The sequence below is a fragment of the Sebastes umbrosus genome, chromosome 23, assembly GCF_015220745.1.
Source record: "Sebastes umbrosus isolate fSebUmb1 chromosome 23, fSebUmb1.pri, whole genome shotgun sequence".
Classification (NCBI taxonomy): domain Eukaryota; kingdom Metazoa; phylum Chordata; class Actinopteri; order Perciformes; family Sebastidae; genus Sebastes; species Sebastes umbrosus.
Genome location: NC_051291.1, coordinates 5,557,210 through 5,576,690, shown reverse-complemented (window position 1 = coordinate 5,576,690; position 19,481 = coordinate 5,557,210). Strand labels below are relative to the sequence as shown.

At 45.3% G+C, this 19,481-nt stretch overlaps 1 protein-coding gene across 20 annotated transcripts in view; it reads left to right on the top strand.

The window, feature by feature from the left end:
- Window positions 1–19,481, top strand: part of sox5 (SRY-box transcription factor 5) — a 240,974-nt gene that overhangs the window by 168,231 nt on the left and 53,262 nt on the right. For 18 of the 20 annotated variants that reach the window (XM_037760090.1, XM_037760089.1, XM_037760091.1 and 15 more), the window contains one exon: window positions 17,664–17,750. The exons of the other annotated variants lie outside the window; for them this stretch is intronic. In XM_037760090.1, coding sequence (XP_037616018.1) covers window positions 17,664–17,750 — 87 coding nt within the window. The remainder of the gene's footprint in view (window positions 1–17,663; window positions 17,751–19,481) is intronic. 20 annotated transcript variants of the gene reach the window in all.

Here is a 19,481-nt window from a genome sequence, read left to right as displayed (position 1 = left end):
GACCAGCTCAAAAAGAAAGTTCAGTCGAGCCAGAAAAAAAGAGAGATTTTGTCATCCTGTTCGCCAGTTAAAGGGCTCTAAATACACAATCAGCATTCGCTAAAAAGATCACGGTTATGAGACTAACTCTGCTTCTTACGAAGGAGATTTGAACTCCGTGTGTTGTTTTCTTTACACAACACCTCCTTTCCTGTGACCCCGGCGGAGGAAAAGAAACATTGAAAAAGAAAAATGGCACCAATAAAAACTCACTTTGAGTTGCTTATCTAAGAAAACCAGTTTTTTATTTATCATTCTTTCCAGTTATCCGAGTGTCAGTTAACTTATCATTCTTTCCAGTTATCCGAGTGTCAGTTAACTTCGCTCTTGGCTCACAATTCAAATCGAGTCAATTCCTTTTTTTTTTCCTTTTGTGGCATGAGAAACAGGCAACGTCATGGGGCGAACCTGAGGCCTATTGTGGGGCCGGCCATTGTTTGCCCGATGAAAGGCGCATTCAAGTCACTTTTTTCTTATTGAATTGTTTTGCGTCTTGCTTTTCAACGCAGCCATTCTCTCTCCGGCTTTTGCTGCGAGACAATCAGTGGGGATGAAACTCCTTTTCTGCCATTCTTCCCAGTCCAGATGAGCGATATTAAGGAGATGAATAGTGTGCATGCGTGTGTGTGTCTATGTGTGTGTGTGCGTTTTTGGAGGGGAAAAGCAGTGCCCCAGCTTTTGTCCGATACATGAGCATAAAGGGGTTTTAGAGAGAGGAGAGAGGGTCCTGTGGTTTCCCTGATGGTGTGTGTGTGTTATTGGCCTCCCGGCGTGGCATTAAGTTAAGGACAAAGGCCTGAGGTTCATGAATCAGCCAGGGCTTCCATAGCTTAGCTATTGTGACCTACCCACAATGCCACTGTCCTACAGTACAGTGCGTGTACGTGCATGTGTGCGTTGGTACCTGGTGATTTCTTTGCGTTGCAGAACATATTTTCCTGCGTGTCATACAATCATATGAATATGTGTGTGTGTGTGTGTGTCTCCACATAAAGGCCTCCTGTCACAGACTCCCAAATGTTAGACAGGCCCCAGTGTTTTGGCATCCACACCCATTCACTTCCATTCAGCGCCACGTCCCATGACCGAATCAGCGGAATCCATGATTTATCTATTCAGCTTTCTCATAAACTCTCTTCATTTTGCACGCCCTGCCCTGTTGTTGTTGTTTTTCTTCTATTTCTGCGATTTTCCCTTTCTTGGTCTTTTCTCCCATTCCCATGGAGAGACAGAGGAATGTTTTTATGCTGCAAAAAAATGGCTTGCAAAGATGAATGAGTTTTGTGCGCAGACTATTTGTCCGTCGATCGCTTTATCAAAAGGATATGAGACGCAGCTGAAAAATCTTAAAACTTCTCATCGAGGCACTTAAGCAACAAAAACAGTCATTGTGTGGAAGGAATGGCTTCCTGGAGTTCCACCAGTTTTCAGAAGGCCGGACGACTGCACCCTCAAACATTTTTTACTTAAGAAGAAGAAGAAGCGTCAAGTTAGCAGATAACTTCGACACCCTTCCATTAAGGACTTTACTGACATACCAGCAGTCGCTTTGTGAGTAGGTGGATGTCGCATTTTTGGAATGAAACGCTTGATTTTTCATCTTGACGTCGTGCCACGACAAAGTATAAAAAGCTATCACTTTGCTGCGAGCTTTCCAGACATTTCTGTTGACATGCAAATGTTGTAGTGTGAGTGCACAGAGGCATTTCTAAGTTTACTTTCAAATAAAAGGGCAAAAAAAGGTGACTTTTAATAACATTTATGTCTTTTTATAGAGTTTTTTTCTTCATAGTTTTGTATTGCAGGCTCAATTACAACAATTGGTAACGCTTTATTTTACGGGTCCGTAATTTCCCAGACAGTTTCCTGGAAAGGAGTTTTGTAATGTGGTCGTAATCGTGGGGAGAATAGAGACAAAGTTCTGAGACAGTAATTTTTAGTTTGCTGTGTTGAGTTATGAAGCAGTTTGGTAATTTCCAGCGGGAAAAAAACCCATCTAAACTTAATCTTCATTCATTATTCGTGGATTATTTGAAACCTTTTTTCCTTATATATGTTGAATTGTATGCCTGCCTGTAGATACATTTCACATTTTTGCATGTTCAGCTGACTTTCTCTACGTCTACTTTAAAGACTCACAAATGTTTTCTAAATGAAATATATTATTTACACTGAATATGAGTGCATATATTTGATATTCAACTTGTTATGAGTTCATAGATACCAAATACTTGACTGTGCTCCTTGTAGTTTGACATGGGACTAAAATATAATGGAGTCTATTATAAAAAACAGTAGTCCCATGTTGCCAAATACAAGATATGATATGATAAGAAAACCTTAGTTTTCAGCCAAACGGTTTGACCGATTTTGAAAATTTCTTCACATTTGATCTTGCAGGCCCAGAGAATTTGCTATTTTACCAACGGTATGAACAAATGAGTCTTTAAATATTAGGAAATTATGGACCAGTAAAACCACAGAGTTACTGAGAAGTTGCTCATACGTTATTGTTATCTCCATGAATCAGTAAACACTGAGGACACCAGACACCGAGGAAGTAGAGCTCAGCAAATCATAAGCAAATGAACCAGGCTAATCAGATAGATGTGATACCAGATAGGGCAACATGATCCTATTTAAGCAAATTTCTTGTCACATACGGACAAAAAGGGACTCTACCTATTGTGATGCATATGTGCATCCACAGCACATATATTTGCTTATGTGTTTATGTGACCTAGATAACAGCTTCTATACTGTAGGTGTACAATTTTATGGCACCTTCATGTAAGCTTACTGTAGGCTATAATGTGCTTTAAATAAGTAAGTAAGCTCTGTGTTAGAGCTTATTAGCTGTGGCTGTTTTTGCAAGTCTGTATGTGTGCCCTAGCTGCCACATACTGCAGGTTAAAGCTGCAGTAGGCAAGTTGGAGCAAATGTGATTATGGTCACTATATGCTGACAGTAGTGCATGAGACAGGTAATCTGAAAAAAGTCATGTCTGGTGCTCCTAATGGCATCTGCAAGATTTCACAGACCGGAGGAAAATAACCAATCAGAGCCGAGCTGGAGCCTTGCCGTCTCTGAGCAGCTGTCAATCACTCGCAAACTCCGATCAAACGGTCAAACTAGGCAGCGCTGATGAAATATGAATTGTTGAATTGAATTGTTTGTTTGATTGACAGCTGCCTCTGTTGAATGAACAGCTAATAGGAACGCTCTCTCTCTCTGAAAGGACCTGTGATTGGTCAAAGTCTCCCGTCACGGGCTAGATTTTTTAAAGCCTGAAAACAGAACCATGAGGAGGTGCAGAAGTCTAGTTTTACAATATGCTGAAAGGTTATTATGGAATTTTTGCCTACCATCACTTTAATATATATATATGTGTGTGTGACAGAGACTACACCCCGGTTTCCCCGGTATAATCCATGTCGGCTTGTGTGCAAAGTAGCACAATCTGCTTAACCCAACAGCTCCAACACACGTGAGCACCCCTGTCACCCATGTCAGCAGTGTCCAGCGCAGGATTTAAGGATGTAAAGGGGCTTTAACAGCCTTGAGGAGTGTGTGTGTATCACCGCATAGCTCTTGTTAGATGTTTAGAAAAACATGTGCAGTATGTCGCCCGGCTCGCGATGACGAACGCGACCCGACCGAGGAGCTACCCGTGATGCATCAGGGGGGATAGCGAATGGACACGTTCCAGCGATCCACGTAATCGCCCACCCACGGGCCACCTTCTACCGCTTCCGCTCGCTCTCATGTGACAGATATCAAGGTGGCGTACGTACTGTTGCGCTTTAACACTTAGAGAGCGAGTTACTCAGTCTTTCAATATGTCAGCCAGCGAAGGAAGCCACTCCCCTCTCAACGCATCGGCTCCTCCGTCATGTCGCTGCTCAGACATCCATTCACTGTGTCACTCTTTGAAGCCACAGGGTCTCTATTAATTAACCCCTGTGCTTGCCGGTTCAGAGGGCGGCTCCCGCAGATGAAGTGGTGGCGTCTGTGTTGTCAGGCCCGCGGGGTCGTGACCCCCGAGCCCACAGCGCGGCCCCGGCCTTATTTGAGCCAGATGTTGGAAGACAAGCATCCCCCACCGCCACCACCCTTCACTCCTGCTGCATTCTTCTCGGTATCGCTGCTGCTTGGCCGGCGGAGCGTCCATCGCCAGCCACTCATGTCGGAGCTCTGATGCTCCTCTGGATGCTGTACTTCTCTGTCTGCTCCCCCACTCATCCCTCCTCTCTCCAGCCCTCCTCTCTCTCTCCTTCTCTCTCTCTCTCTCCCTCCCTGTGGGATCCCTCTATCCATCCATTCACCTCCCTTCCCTCTATTTTCACCCCTCCCTCCTCGTTTGGCCCACTGCCCCTTTCCGCCTCGCTCAGGGGAAAGAGTGCTGTGTATGTGTGTGTGTGTGTGTTGCCTGGCAGCGTGCCCGCTCTCGTCGCATCCCCTCCTTTTTTCTCCTACCTCATCCTTCTCTCTTTTCCCCCCCTCTCATCCCTCGCTTTCCATCCTCACTTTCTCTTCTCTGCCTCCATCCTCCTCCTACCACCTTTTGTCCCCGTCACTCTCTCCACCTGCTTCTAATCACTCCCCGTCCATCTCTTTCACTCCCAGCCTCCATTCATACTTCGCTCTCCGTCTCCCCTCCTCCTCCTCCCTCCCTCCATCCCTCCCTCCCCCCCTCCGTCGTCTCTTCCTCGGCTGGGCTCAGGAGCAGTGAACAGGTGTTGTCTCCTTTTGATTTGGGTGCGTTCGGATTAATGCTGTCAGCTCAGCTGTTAAAACAACTGCCACCGCCAGATGCCAGTCAGTTTGGGGCTGGAGCTGTCACCTACACACACACATACACACACACACACACACACACACACACACACACACACACACACACACACAAACATACGCACACTCGGATGCGAGCGTGCACACACACAGGGTGATGTGCGCATGTACACACACACAAACACGGGGCCCTCTTGGCTCATTGTAATACCGACAAAGCAAATCAGCTGCTGTGCGCCAGTCTAGTCTGTAACCCAGGTGTGTGTTTCTGTAGCCTCTCCAAAACATCACAGTCGGTGGGTTTAAAAGGGACATGATACTACAGTGATCATTAATACATTCGTCAGAGATGCTATAGACTCACCGAGACAACTAGAGTCCGTCCTTTAAAGGGGCCTTATTGTAGGAATTAAAGGAGAACTAAGCATACTCATTCATATGGTCTAAAACAGTCCAACATTTGTGATCAGATCAGGAGTTCTAGGGACCCCTTAAAGGGGAATACATATTCCAAGGACGTCCTCATAATCGTAACACCGATTAAGAATAATGCTTACTACCATTTTTACTCTTAGATGCCATCGTAACTATAGCTGGCTCGCTAATAAGCTAAGCAGCAACAGGAACCGGTTTGTTGCGCCCCGAGTGAAGTGACTGATTCATGACAGATTGACGTGATGTGTCACGATCATATCAGAGTTTCTATTGGCCCAAAGCTAACGTGGGCGGGAGAAATGGACGCTTGTTTTATTGGCGCATATGATCCCCATCTGTAGATATGTATTATTAAATGATACAGCACACATTTTATAATTTATAGCAAAGTAAATGGGTACATTTTCTGAGAACACTACAGTAGAATAAAGCTCATTTGGGTCCACAAAATCAGCCTCCCATTCATTGTCTATGGGGCAGCTCCAGACTTTATACCCGATGACATCACAAGTTTGAAACTTACTTTTCTGGCTTCTGGCTTTGAGAGAGAGTCGCTCTGTTCACAAGTATTGATTGAACTTTACGAGGCCATGGAAAAATGGAATTCTTAATTTATGTGGTGTTCCCCTTTAAGTGGATTTGCTTCTGTATTCACCCTCAATAAGGCTTGTTTGTATTAGCTTGGCCTTCCAACAGTGTTTACTGTTGGAGAAACTCTCCATTCCTAAGGCAACACATGATTTCTACCTCTCCGCTGTCACCCTCCCTCCCTCCCTCCCTCCTTACCCTCCTTACCCTGCTCACACTCACTTCTTACATCCCTCTTTGCTTCATTTTAGTGTGTGTTACGAGAAAACTTTCACCTTACACATCTATGATCTGCATGCGTCACCATTCTTTTTATTTTTTTGGGCACAGACTCCCTTCCTACGCTCACAGCCCTTTTTTCCGGTGGCGTAAATTTAGAATCCTTGATGAAATTTGTGAGTAAAGCGATGATTAACTATGAATATCAATGATCAGCGGTGTGTAACAGTGCTATTTAAGGCTCCTTTAGATGTGGGTGGAGTTTGCAAGGCTTCCTGTCTGTGTGTGTCAGATGGTAGTGGGCTATTCGAAGCAGTGATGCTGCTATCTGGGTCCATTTCATACGTATTGAGGGGAAGCAATCCGCGATCCATCGTTTCCTTCTGGCAGATCTATCTTTATATCTCTCTCTCCGTCTTGGTGTCTGTCTTCCTCTCTTTCTCTCTCTCTCTCTCTCTCTCTCTCAATAACACACTTTTCCTCTCTCTCGCCCTCTCACAAATTGAACTCATGTTTGTTTGCGAGCTTCACACTAGACAGTCTTGTGATGCCCGTTCAAGGAGCCGTCCGCACGGAGACACTGGACACTTGTTTGTTAGGTCATGTCGGTTTGTCTGACACACTCTTACACCCAAAAGCACACACACCCAACATACTCTCTAACATTGAGCCCTCTGTTTAGCTCTCCCTCCCTGCCTCCCCCCCCTTCCCGGTATCAGCTTACTATGTGAAAACACAGGCGAACGCAGACCTCTCTAACCCAACTGGATAGCGCCCCAGTCTAGATCACGCCCCCCTCGTCCGTTTTGTTGGTTCGTTTAATTACGCTAACGAGGTTACGGGCCAAGGTTATCATACCCGACTCTAGTCTCCGGTCTCTTTCTGAGCCAAACGTTGTTAAGACAATTAGCCCACTCACAGAGTCATGGGTGTCTCGTCGGAGGAGCGGTGGAGGGGGGTCAAAGGCAGACAGGAATGTCCAGGAAGAAAAGAATGCAAGGAACTGATTTGAAGACATTTATCAATCAAGTCAATTGAAGTGTAATCGAGTCGGCACAGTTCTGATAAAGATAGGAATGATCAGATGAAAACAGGGGTTGATTTAATAAACATCCTAATCGTTCTTTACTTACATTTATGTTTCAATCAGTGTTTTTGGTAGATAGGCCGATCAAATTTAGACTTAAATTTAGACTTAAATTGACTTATCTATTCTAAATTTTGGTGTGGAAAAGCTGTCATGGCCATTTTCAAAGGGGTCTCTTGACCTCTAACCTCAAGATATGTGAATGTAAATGGGTTCTATGGGTACCCACGAGTCTCCCCTTTACAGACATGCCCACTTTATGATAACCACATGCAGTTTGGAGCAAGTCATAGTCAAGTCAGCACACTGACACACTGACAGCTGTTGGGCTGCAGTTTGCCATGTTACAATTTGAGCATATTTCTATGCTAAATGCAGTACCTGTGAGGGTTTCTGGACAATATTTTGTCATTGTTTTGTGTTGTTAATTGATTTCCAATAATAAATATATACATACATTTGCATAAAGCAGCATATTTCCCCACTCCCATGTTGATAAGAGTATTAAATACTTGACAAATCTCCCTTTAAGGTACATTTTGAACATAAAAAATGTGCGATTATATCGTGAATAACTATGGCCTATAACTATGGGGATCTCACGAGAGACAGATTTGTAAAAGATTCACCGTCCTATTTGTTGGTCACAGATGGCTAAGTGATCTAAATGTGACCTAACCGGCAGCATCAGCCGTTATCGACGAGGCACATCTCATCAACCAATAAAAAGAAATTTCTTCGCCTAAAAAACGATATGATCTTGCCAGGAAAACTGGGGAGTAGGAAAACATTTACAGGGGGGGATAATTGGAGCACAGTGACTCGTAAGGCTCCAACAGGTCAGGCACACAAACACTCGCAGACACACACATGCTAGTCAGCAGAGCATTCCAGTGCTGTTTGGACTGTTGTTGCCATTGGTCTAATGGTTCTCACATGTCTGTCGCCCCTATCTTTGAGCAGCACGCGGGACAATGCGGGCTATTCTTAAAAGCTTTCACAACGCGCTCCGTCTCTGGCCGACCGACGCGCAGATGGAACAAACGTTCACACATCGAGAGAAGAAGAAAGACAGAAAGAGACGGAGACGGATATCGAGACTCAACACAGACACATAAACAGAGGGAGAAGTGTGTTTGTGCTCGTCAGCGGCGTTCGCGTTAACTGGAATAGACGGGTCCCGCCTCCGCCGTCCGGCAACGCGAAGCCACTCTAAAGCCAAGCCAACTGTCAATCAAGCAGCCAACACGGGGCCAAAAAGTATGATAGCATCAGAAATAACAGTCTTTACCCATCAGTCTCACAAGCGCAGGGGAGGTTAAAGTCACAGCTCAGCCGCTGTTTGAATAGGCTCCCAACATGCGGAGCAACATTAGCGTGTCAGGACTGTCTTGCTGTTCTGTCTGTCTCTCTGTCATCGCTTTGACAGGCAGACGAAAAATGTCACGACTCACAAGAGAAAACGCCGCACTCTCTCTCTCTCTGTGTGTGTGTGTGTGTGTGTGCGTGCTCTCCGTCTGTCTCTCGCGGAGTTAATGCGTGGGTCCGTTCCCCTCCTATACACGGCAGGGCCCGACACACAATGTCTTCTTTTGTTGTCACGTTAAAGTGATGCAATAAAGCTGTGCAGTGACAAGGACGGGCCCGGGGGCTGCCGCGGTGACAGAGACATTGAGTGTGTGTGCGCGCACGTGTGTGTGTGTGTGTGTGTGTGTGTGTGTGTGTGTGTGTGTGTGTGGAGTGGAGACAAGAGCACTGAAGAGGGGTTATTGCCACGAGACAGATTGCAAGTGTCATTTTCCATTACAGCGGCCCGAGCCACTGTGTACGACACACTTACACACACACACACACACACACACACACACACACACACACAGATACACACCGACACACACGCCTTGGCCTACTTCAACAGGATGCTTTTGACAGGGAGAGATGTGCGTGCGTTAAAAGAGTGCCGGCCCTGAGTATTTAACCCTCTCCTCGCTCTGACATCAGGTCAAGGAAGCAGAATTTGCAGTTTAAAACAAGAAGACAATTGGCTTGTCTTATTGGTTGATCCACAGGTCACTGATATGAATCAGAGTTTTCCATGAAGCTACAGATTTCGTGGATCTGCGAGTTGCATAGAAATTGTTGCTGAAAACCTAATTTAAGTGATTTTCATGCTTTAGTTGATAGATTACCTCATGCATCTCTAACTCTTGGGCTTGTGAAACAGTATCAAAACAAATCAGATTATGTAAAAAAAAGCCTAAAAACTAGGGCTGTCAAAATCGTATTCGATCTTTCGGAGGTTGTTGTGAAAGAGGCTAAATAACGCTCCAAACTTACGCTAAATTTTGGCGGAGAAAAACTGGCATGGCCATTTTCAAAGGGGTCCCTTGACTTCTGACCTCAAGATATGTGAATGTAAATGGGTTCTATGGGTACCCACAAGTCTCCCCTTTACAGACATGCCCACTTTATGATAATCACATGCAGTTTTGGGCAAGTCATAGTCAAGTCAGCACACTGACACACTGACAGCTGTTGTTGCCTGTAGGGCTGCAGTTTGCCATGTTATGATTTGAGCATATTGTTTTATGCTAAATGCAGTACCTGTGAGGGTTTCTGGACAATATCTGTCGTTGTTTTGTGTTGTTAATTGATTTCCAGTAATAAATATATACATACATTTGCATAAAGCAGCATATTTGCCCACTCCCATGTTGATAAGAGTATTAAATACTTGACAAATCTCCCTTTAAGCTACATTTAGAACACATAAAAAATGTGTGATTAATTTGCGATTAATTGCGATTATTAATGGACAATCAGGCGCTTAATTGCGATTAAATATTTTAATTGATTGACAGCCCTACTAAAAACATAAAAGTAAAAAGGTGCGGGACATTGTATCTCCTGAATGTAAACTAAGAAAAGCTTCTTTGCTTTTCTTAAAGCTAAGAAGCTTTTCTTAGTTTACATTAAGAAAAGTTTCTTAGTGTAAACTAAGAAACGCTTCTTAGTTTACTTATTATATCTTATTAGCTTACATTGTATTTGCATATAAGGAGATACAACGTTTTCACCTGGCAGCAGCACCTGGATACAATGCTCCTGTCAGAGTAGCTTTTCAAAGGATCCTCAGTGAGTTTTGAATGTATCATGACCCATTGTTGCGTGTGAACCTCTATTATCTATTCAAAAGTCTCTCATGAGGCCGTGTTTGTTAACCAGGCAATTAGCGGGCAGTATGTGGCGGTTATCAGTACCACAGTTGACACTTGGTCTCTTCAGCTTGTAAAGTATGAGGCAGTAAAATGAAAATGGGATCTGTGTTCGGCCCCATGGCTTGTCCCTAATAAGGTGCGGTGGCAGTGGCTATCAGGGGGCCGAGCTGAATTAGTCCGCAGCCGATTCAAATGTCTAGATGCTATCATACACCATTTAATGATAATGGAGGTCACAAAGGCAATTGGGAAAATGGTATGTGTGTATGTGTCCGTGTGTGTGTGTGTGTGTGAAAGGAACGTTGCATTAAGATAGCATCGCTAATTTCTCCAGCTCGGCACAAAAACAACATGCAGAGGAGGAGGAGGAGAGAGAGAGAGAGATAGAGGGAATAAAAACAGCACACAAGCGAAAACGAAACAACAAGGAAAAGTTTCTCTGCGACTTTCTCGAATGTCGCTCCAGATTTTGCCCTTCATCGTTCTTTCACAATGTCGCGCCCTCTCCGCTGCTATTTCTGACTGCCAGTGTGCGGATCTGGCTCGCTGAGATTTCATGCCAGTGTAAAAATTGGCTGAGGGTTTGGTTCAAATCAAATTGGACATAAGCACCCACAACACCATCTGTTAGGGAAAGGCAGTGGAGTGAAGGGCAGAGCTCTGCATTCGGATAAATGGATTTTCAATTTATTAAATTGTTGACTGACACCCTTGTAAATGTCCGCTTTATGTGCCGTGGCCTATTCTTAGAACGTCACATTTAATGGAAACATGTTGCTATACATCCATACAATCCCTAATATTAGACTAGGAAAAAAAAAGCCTACTACATCTGTTGTTTTGTGTTAGTTATATTCCTTTTTTTAATATTTTTTTTCAGCATGTTGGCCTCACATTTATATGAGAGGAAGAATTTGTCAATTTTTTTAAACTTCATCTCACTTTATAAAGACAAAAATAAAGCCCTCTCTCTGGTTAGGTGTTTTTTGGCAAGTGATATCGTGTGTGCGATTTTTTTGCTAACAGGTGTGTCGCCCTGAAATGTGTCTGCGATTGTCACAGTACTTTAGGGGAGGACCATATGTCCCTCGTCACCTCACCCAAAAACTTAACTTAACTTTGCACGGCGTATAACAAGTCTCTTAACTCTCAGAAGTTGATGTCATGTTGCTCGGTGTGTGAGTGTGTGCCAAATACTTTGTGTGTGTGTGTGTCCCCTCAGCCTGCCTAGTGGTCTGGGTGTTTATTAATAACTGAAGTTGGAGCAGCTTCTGAATTAAAAGTCACTGTGGACGTTGAGGCCGACCAGGGACTGAGTCTAACACACACTGGCTCTTTCTCGTAGCGATCCTCTGCTTCAGTGGGAGCACTGGGAGGGGGCTAGGAAATAAGGAGGAGGAGAAGAGGGATTTTAGTGTTTACACAGAGGCCCGGCCACCGCGGCAACTGTTGCCAAGCGCTGTTCTCCCCAACAACAAGCCAGTAATTGGTACTGTTAGCGGCTAACCTTGCGGAGGTGGTGGTGCGAGGTGGGCTCGGACAAAAAGCTTTTTGATACATCTCCCTCTATCTATCTCTTTCTCCTCCTCTCAAGCCGCCGTATAGTGCCCCTGTTATTTATTTATTAAATTTTTTTTTTTTTGACAAGAAACTGCCCGTAATCTTGGCACGGCCCCCTTCGCTTTGGAAACGATTGGACCGTCTTTAGAAGGAATCGATGAAAAATGTGTCCAGACACATGGCCCAGCTCAACCAGACATGAATTGATCATCAAAATATCAACATCATCATTTCGTAATGGAGCGTGTTGGTGCCTTCAGTGTGGTGGTGGTGGGGGAGGGAGGGGGGGGATAGCCAGACTGAAAGCTGTGGTATCAAGAGGGTGTAAATAAGTGAGGAGTTGTTTTCAAAATTCTGCCTTTTTTTCTCTTCTGAAGTTTCTTTGAACATCTCCATAATGTAGGAGATCCAGTTGTAACATCTTACTACTGAAAGACTTAAGTTACCTCATATTAATTATATAGTAACACTACTTTTTCCCCTTTTAAAGGTGACCTATTATGCTTATTTTCAGGTGCATACTTGTAATTTAGGTTTTTACGAGAACATGTTTACATGCTTTAATGTTCAAAAAACACTTATTTTTTCTCATACCAGCTGTGATTCAACACCTCTTTTGTCTGAAACGCTCCGTTTGAGCTCCGCCCAGTCTGCTCTGATTGGTCAGCTGACCCACTCTGTTGTGATTGGTCAACCGAACCACACTCTTTGGACTCCGCTCCAGCTCCGCTCTAACCAGCTTTTAATTGAGGGCGTACCAGACTAGCCACAAGGCAGGTATTATGCAAATATGTTACTTTGTGACATCACCACGTTACGGAATAAAGGCGGGATTTCAAGCGAGCGATTCTGGCAGTTCAGGAGCAGTGTTTCTCCTTTTGGCGTGGACTTTGGGCTTCGTAACTTTGCAGACCTTTTACACGCAAGGGAAAAAGCATAATAGCTCCTCTTTAAAGTACAGAAAGTATTCATTATAACAGCAACAGTTGCTGTAAAGGTCATTTGTAAAGCGTAGTTTAGCACAGCTTGGGGCTTTGCAGCCTAACAACCCAGATTAAGAGAAAAAAAGTATTTAGGAGGTTCCAAATAATGTGGAAAAAGATCTCATTGTTCTCTATTGTTCACCATGAAACAATTCCTATCAAATCTTTACTGTAATTCAGTTGAGATAATCTGCTTTGAGGTGTTCACATGCCAATTATAATCTAATCTTCCGATCACATGTAAGCGTGCTCTCTCCGTCTCCGTCATGGCCGCCAGCGAGAGTGTTTCCACCACAGAAGTCGCCACACATCTCTCCTCCTCGCTCTCTCCCTCTCTCTGTTACTTCTTCCCTCCATCTCAATACTTCAGTGTTCAGGGTGGCAGTCTTAGACAAACTCCACCAGTGCTTGTATAATTGCTTATTCAATGCTGACCCCTGCTCAGTTTAGGAGGGAGGAGGAGGAGAACGGGGAAGGAAAGGGAGGAGGGCGGAGGGGGGGGGTGTAGCTGGAGTCCTCCCCATGGCTGCCAAGGCCCAAGTCAATGTGGAGCCTGTTTTTTCGGGATATAAGGGCCGGGCCACGGGTCCCAAGCCAGGGCCCTTTCCTGTGGGCCCTCCTCCTCCTCGTCTTCGCTCTCCTCCTTCATCCTCCACCCTCCTCCGAGCCCGGCTGGGCCTGGCGCTGGCACAGAGGTCCCTTTGTTGTGCACCCGAAGGCCCGGGCTCTCTCTCTCTCTCTCTCTCTCTTTCTCTCTCTCTCTTTCCACAAACCCTCCTCCTCCTCCTCCTCCTCCTTCTCGCCATCCCTCCCTCCCTTCTCCTCTAAAGGTCTCCAGGCTTCACAAATATGAGATAATAGGAAAAATAGAGCTGGCTGCTTGTGGTGACTCAGGGCAAAACGTCTGAGTGAAAAATAGAAAGTGAGAGAGAGAGAGAGAGAGAGAGAGAGAGATGGTATTGTTTGTGAGGTTGGTCGGGGCGAGCTGGACTGAAGTTGAGTCTCCTCCCCTCTCTCTCTCTCTCTCTCTCCCTCTCTCTCTCTCTCTCTCTCTCCAGCAGCTTCTGAACCAAAAGCTCACTGTGGATCCAAAAGCCGGATGGGGGCTCGCTCTAACACACACACACACACACACACTCACACACAGACAGTTTCTCTCTCCCTCTCTCGGCAGGTGGACGGGGTTGTTTTGGCTCGGCTGCAGGGCAGCAGCTTGACTCCGTTTGAGCCAATGAGCCAAGATAATAGCCGACGATTCCAGAGTCATTGTCAGCGTTTTCCCCCCTCTGCTTTTCCCAGAATCCCCCACGCACGCCGCCACCGCCGCGTGGGATCGGAACGGGAAACGTCACCCTCGGATGAATTAATGCGCTTTCGTATGAAAACGCAACAAGAGGGATTCACTGTCGTACATTCAAAACAAGGATTTTAAAAGTTTCCAGTGTCCCATCTATATGACGTTCAAACATCATCATCATGTAGCTTTAATAAGCAGCTGGAACAGAATATAAATTATTTTTTCCAACCTTAAAGCTACTTAAAAGTTGAACACACACGCTCCTTTACCGCCCTGTGCGCCTCACACTTCCTCTTCCTCTCTCCCCTTTTCTTTTCTGTTCATTTCCTCACCCCTTCGTTTTTGTCAAGGGGGGAGTCGGGCATCCTCCCTCGCCCTCGCCCTCAGCTCCCAGAACCCCACCCTGCAAAATATGCAGCCCACACCCCTGCGTGGGCACCAAACTCCACCCGCTTACCTCACAGAACACACACACACACACCAAACGTTCATACGTCAGAAGAACAGGGAGTAGCTACTCTTGATTTTCATGGAAAGAGTTGTGCTGTCCTGCTTTATTATGTGATTTTTGGCCTTAATTGCCAGTAGTAGACGCTCGCTGTGTTTCCATCCAACTGTCAAGCGGGTTTTGTAGAGAAAAAAAAAACGCTGTTGAAATATCGCAGAACATAAAATCAGGTGCATTTCTCCATCTGCCAGGGCCGGAGCGAATAAATCCCTGAATGTGAGAGAAGTTGTTATTGTTGTGCAGCGTCAGGTAATGGCAGCCATATTTCATGTTCATATATACAAAGATGAAAACAAGGACTTGGCAGTTGGAGGTATTGTAATGCGCCAACAACCACGATGCTAATACGTGAGAGACGGTTTTTTTCAGGATGTCCAAAACACACCTTTTAACCGAGGCTTGTTGTGTGTTTATCCTGGGGGGGTGACAGCGAGGGTTCATTCCTCATAGTGTTCACCACATCAATCAACATCTCACTAAAAGCTGCAGCATGCCAACTCTTCTTCTCTTCTCCTCTCTCCTCCCCTCCTCGTGCCCATTTCCTCCCCATTTTGCCCATCCTGCCGCACAATGAAAGAGCCTCTTGGCTTTTTATTAATAGTTAAAGTGGCCCCGGCCTGTCACTGGGGACAATAACCGCAGCCCTGTTAATAAATAAAAATAATAACTAGGAGATGGAGACAGAGAGGGAGTGCGGTGGAAAGAGAACAGGCGACACTGCCATTTGTTGTTCCCTCTCACTTGTCAAAGCTCTTTGGCTTAAAAGCCTCTGTCATTGTTGAGGGAGAGGGGGAGATGAGAGTGAGAGACGTAGAGAAAAGGGGGGAGAGAGAGAGGGAGGGAGGGAGCGCCAGGGGCTAATAGCACCTGTTGGGGTGATGGTGAGACAGCTGTCAGGGAGGGGGGGGGAGACACACAGGAGCACACTCTTTCTTCCTCTCTACGTTTCCTTCCGTCCTCCCTGTTCTTTTGATTCTCCGTCTACCTCCTCCCACCTTCACCCCACTGCTAACCTATTCCCCGAAGGCTACTGACAGAAAGCACTAGGGCACATCAGGGACGCGGCGCCCCAAACTGACTAACTGGCTGGAGTGGCAGCGGCAGAAAAACGCAAGGACAGACCAGTCAGAGTCCAAGGACGGTGGACAGGTTTGAAGGGGGGGGAGGGATGAGAAATAGAAAAAGCGTGCGAGGTGGACCGCCTTGAAGAAGTTCAGCATTGATCTTTCGCTATACACGCGTGTGCGAATGTGTGTAATCAACGGAGCGTGAGCGCTCTAGACTTAGCGCCAGAGGAAAGGACCTGATTCAGGCCTCTGGGGAGGCTGCACACACACACACACACACACACACACACACTGAGGTACAGTATGTAGGACACGCCGCAGTGCTTTGCGAGTGTCTGAGCAGAGCTTCTCCACTCTCTTCTCCGTGTTTGCGTGTGATCATGTGTCACTTTAAATCCTGAAAATCTCCAGGTGGTTGCTCATCCTCATCTCGCCGGCGTTCACTCCGCCGCAGACGGGAAAATAAATAGAGGGATGAAGAGGGAAGAAAGAAAGAAGTTTTGTTGTGTTTGGATGACGGGTAAAAAGTGATTTGTTGTCGAGCGCGGCGGCTGCTGCTGCTGCTGCGTGTGAGCGTTCACGTCTCACTTAGTGGAGGGAAAAAGTGCTAAGCTGTTTCAGCTCAACACACCGGACATCTCTCCCTCTCTATGTGTGTGTCGGTGCAGCCAAGCCGTCTCATACCACTGAGATTAACACTTTTTTCCTTAAATCAGTCTTGTCATTATGGAGAGAGAAAAAAAAGTAATCCGGGGACAAACAAACTTTTCGCCTGCCGTCAGCAGTGTGTGCATGTGCAGCTATATATACAGGCTCATTCAAGTGTGTGTGCGGCGTGCATGTGGTGTGTTTGTGCATTCAAGTGTGTGTGTTTGCGTTGGCTGATAGGGTTAATCTCCCCACTCAAAGTGTAAAACCTCTTTCCTTAGCAAGGCCTCGCATCCCAAGTGCAGATGGCTCCCAGTAAATAGACTACTCACTCTCTCTCTCTCTCTCTCTCTCTCTTTCTCTCTCTCTCTCTCTCTCTCTCTCTCTCTCTCTCTCGCTTCACACTTTCAGCCTCCCTTTGTCTGATCATTTCATTCGCTCCCCTTTGTTCATGTCAATAACAGTCAACAGGGTGACTGGGTTGATGCTGTATGTGCACATCATGCATGTGTGTGTGTGTGTGTGTGTGTGCGCGATCGCTATTAGCGCATATACGCGCACACATGTAGGGTTGAATCTCCGTACGCTCTCTTGTGTGACATTTCCATTCCCCCCACTGCGTGTGTGTGTGTGTGTGTGTGTGAGCGCGTACATACGTGTGTGTGACCATAGTTAGGATTGTAATTAGTGATCCTGCGTGCACATGTGTGTGTGTTTGTGCAAGTGTGTGTGTGCGTAAGGGTCTTTGGAGTGTGTGTGTGTGTTGAAAACAAAGCGCTAGCTGATAATGTGTCCATTGTGGCGGGTGCATTAAGGCCCTCTTTGTCTCAGGGCCCACAGGGCTAATGATTCTCTAGCAGCAGGTGAGAGAGGGGAAAAAAAGCCTCTCTCTTTCTTTCCCTCTCTCTCCTCTCCTCCACTTGTCTCTCTCTTTATCTTGCGTCGCCTCTCTCTCTCTCTCGCTCTTTCCCTTTTTGCTCACTTGTTTTTGTTCTTCAGATTTCCTCTCTTTTCGATTATCAGCTTCTCTCTTTCCACCTCTCTCTCTCTCCTGCTGATGCGGCCATTAGGCTGAGCCGCCGCTGCCTTTATTACAGCAAATGGACTTTAAATGAGCTTTATTGTCATGTTGGCCAGCCAACTGAATCCCTCTCTCTCTCTTTCCTCTTCCCCCCACCCTCCCTTCCCTTCCTCCCCCCCCCCACCCCCACCCTAAACAGAGGCCCCCAGCATTGAGAGGCTGTTGTCAAAGGACTGGAAGGATAAACTTTTGGCCATGGGCTCAGGGCACATCGGAGAAATTAAAGGTATGGTACCACTAAATAATGACAGAACTAAACTTAAGTGAGCTGAATTCAATTAACCCTTTGAACTTAATAAGATCAACCTCCGATGTCCATTGAGGAAAAAAAAAAATAATAAATCCACTGAGAAACCTTTAAAAAAGTAACCTGCCGCATAATCAAAAGGGATCCAGGTGGTTGATGTCTGTATCCATGGTTACAGTGCAGAACTGCTAGCTAATGCAACATGACTTTTCATGGTACAGAGTCACCAAAATGCAAATGGATATAAAGCAAACTAAAAAAAAAAAAACGGGTCAGGTGTAGCCCACGGAGAAGTCACTGACTCCCTGGCAACATTATACTTCCTGTTTACAACTATGATGAGAAAATTAATAGTAACAACTCTAAACATATTCATAAGCAAAAGGAAATCAACAGGAGTGGAAAAAATTCATAAATTTCAGCTTTTTTGTTTTACATTATTTGACAGTATTAAGGCTTAGAGTGTCCCATCAACATTGTTCTTGTTTCCATCTTTCCTGTCTCCTTATTCGATGAGAGGGTCGTACTGTAAAGGACAGAGGGTGTCGTATCCTCTACAGATTGTAAAGCCCCCTGAGGCAGTGATTTTGGGCTTTACAAATAAAAGTGACTTGACTTGACTTGACTCTAATAATATGCGTATATACATCCATACGAAACCCAAGCAATTTGCATAAAACCAGTTATCTGTTACCTGTATACAACGTCAGTACTCACGTCAGCTGATGGCATGGACAAATCATATCAAAATACATATATGGAAATATGTGTATCAAAATACATATACAGAAATATGATTAATTGGATTATATTCACCAGAAGTATAAAACACTGCATAATAAATACATTATAAATTTAAAAAGAAAATACCACTAAATTGTGAGGGAAATGTCTTTTATTCTTTGATTTTTGGGTTGCTTTAGAAAAAAAAAAAAGAATAAATAATGCCCAACAATGACTGATATATTTGACTTCAGGACATCTCTGACTACATACATGCTGAAAATCAAACATTTTTACTGTATCAATTTAGAGATTTTCCAAATAAAAGTCCCTGGAAGTGTATGATTAAGTTTTCTCCCCGTGGTCTAGTGTTAAAAAAGTTGACAAAAGTCGCAATAAATCGTAAAATCGGATCACAATACATTTCGAATCGGCACCCAAGTAACGTGACAGTATCGAATCAGGAGAGATCACCCTAGGAAATGAAAGCCAAGGAAAAACTGCCTACTCTAGGTTCATGGTTTAATTGACTGAATTCAGTTGAAGTGAACTCAAATGATCTGAGCCGCCCTGAACTGAACCGAGCCGGCCGCCTCATCCCCCCGCGCTTGACCGACATGTCAAACAGTCAATGACGTCTCTGCTAGTCCATCAGCTCTGTGTTAATCTCGGTGTTAATCACCCCCATTCTACCCTCATCAGCCCCCTTCTTAACATCCGAGAGCGAGACAGACAGAGCGGGACAGAGGGCAGGAAGTGAAAACAAAAAAAGGGGAGCGAGAGAGCTGCGCTGTGAATATGCAGGAGCAAGAGTCAGCCAGAGAGGAAAAGAGAAGCAGAGAGAGAGAAAGAGGTGGTGGAAGAGTCTGGCTATTATTCCCTGTAACTCCGGGGCAAAGCCGTCGCTCTCCTCCAGTAATTGAGCTTCATTAGGAAGCAAAGCAATATGTAATCAAAGAGCCTCGCGGAGCGGCGTGGCCGTCGAGA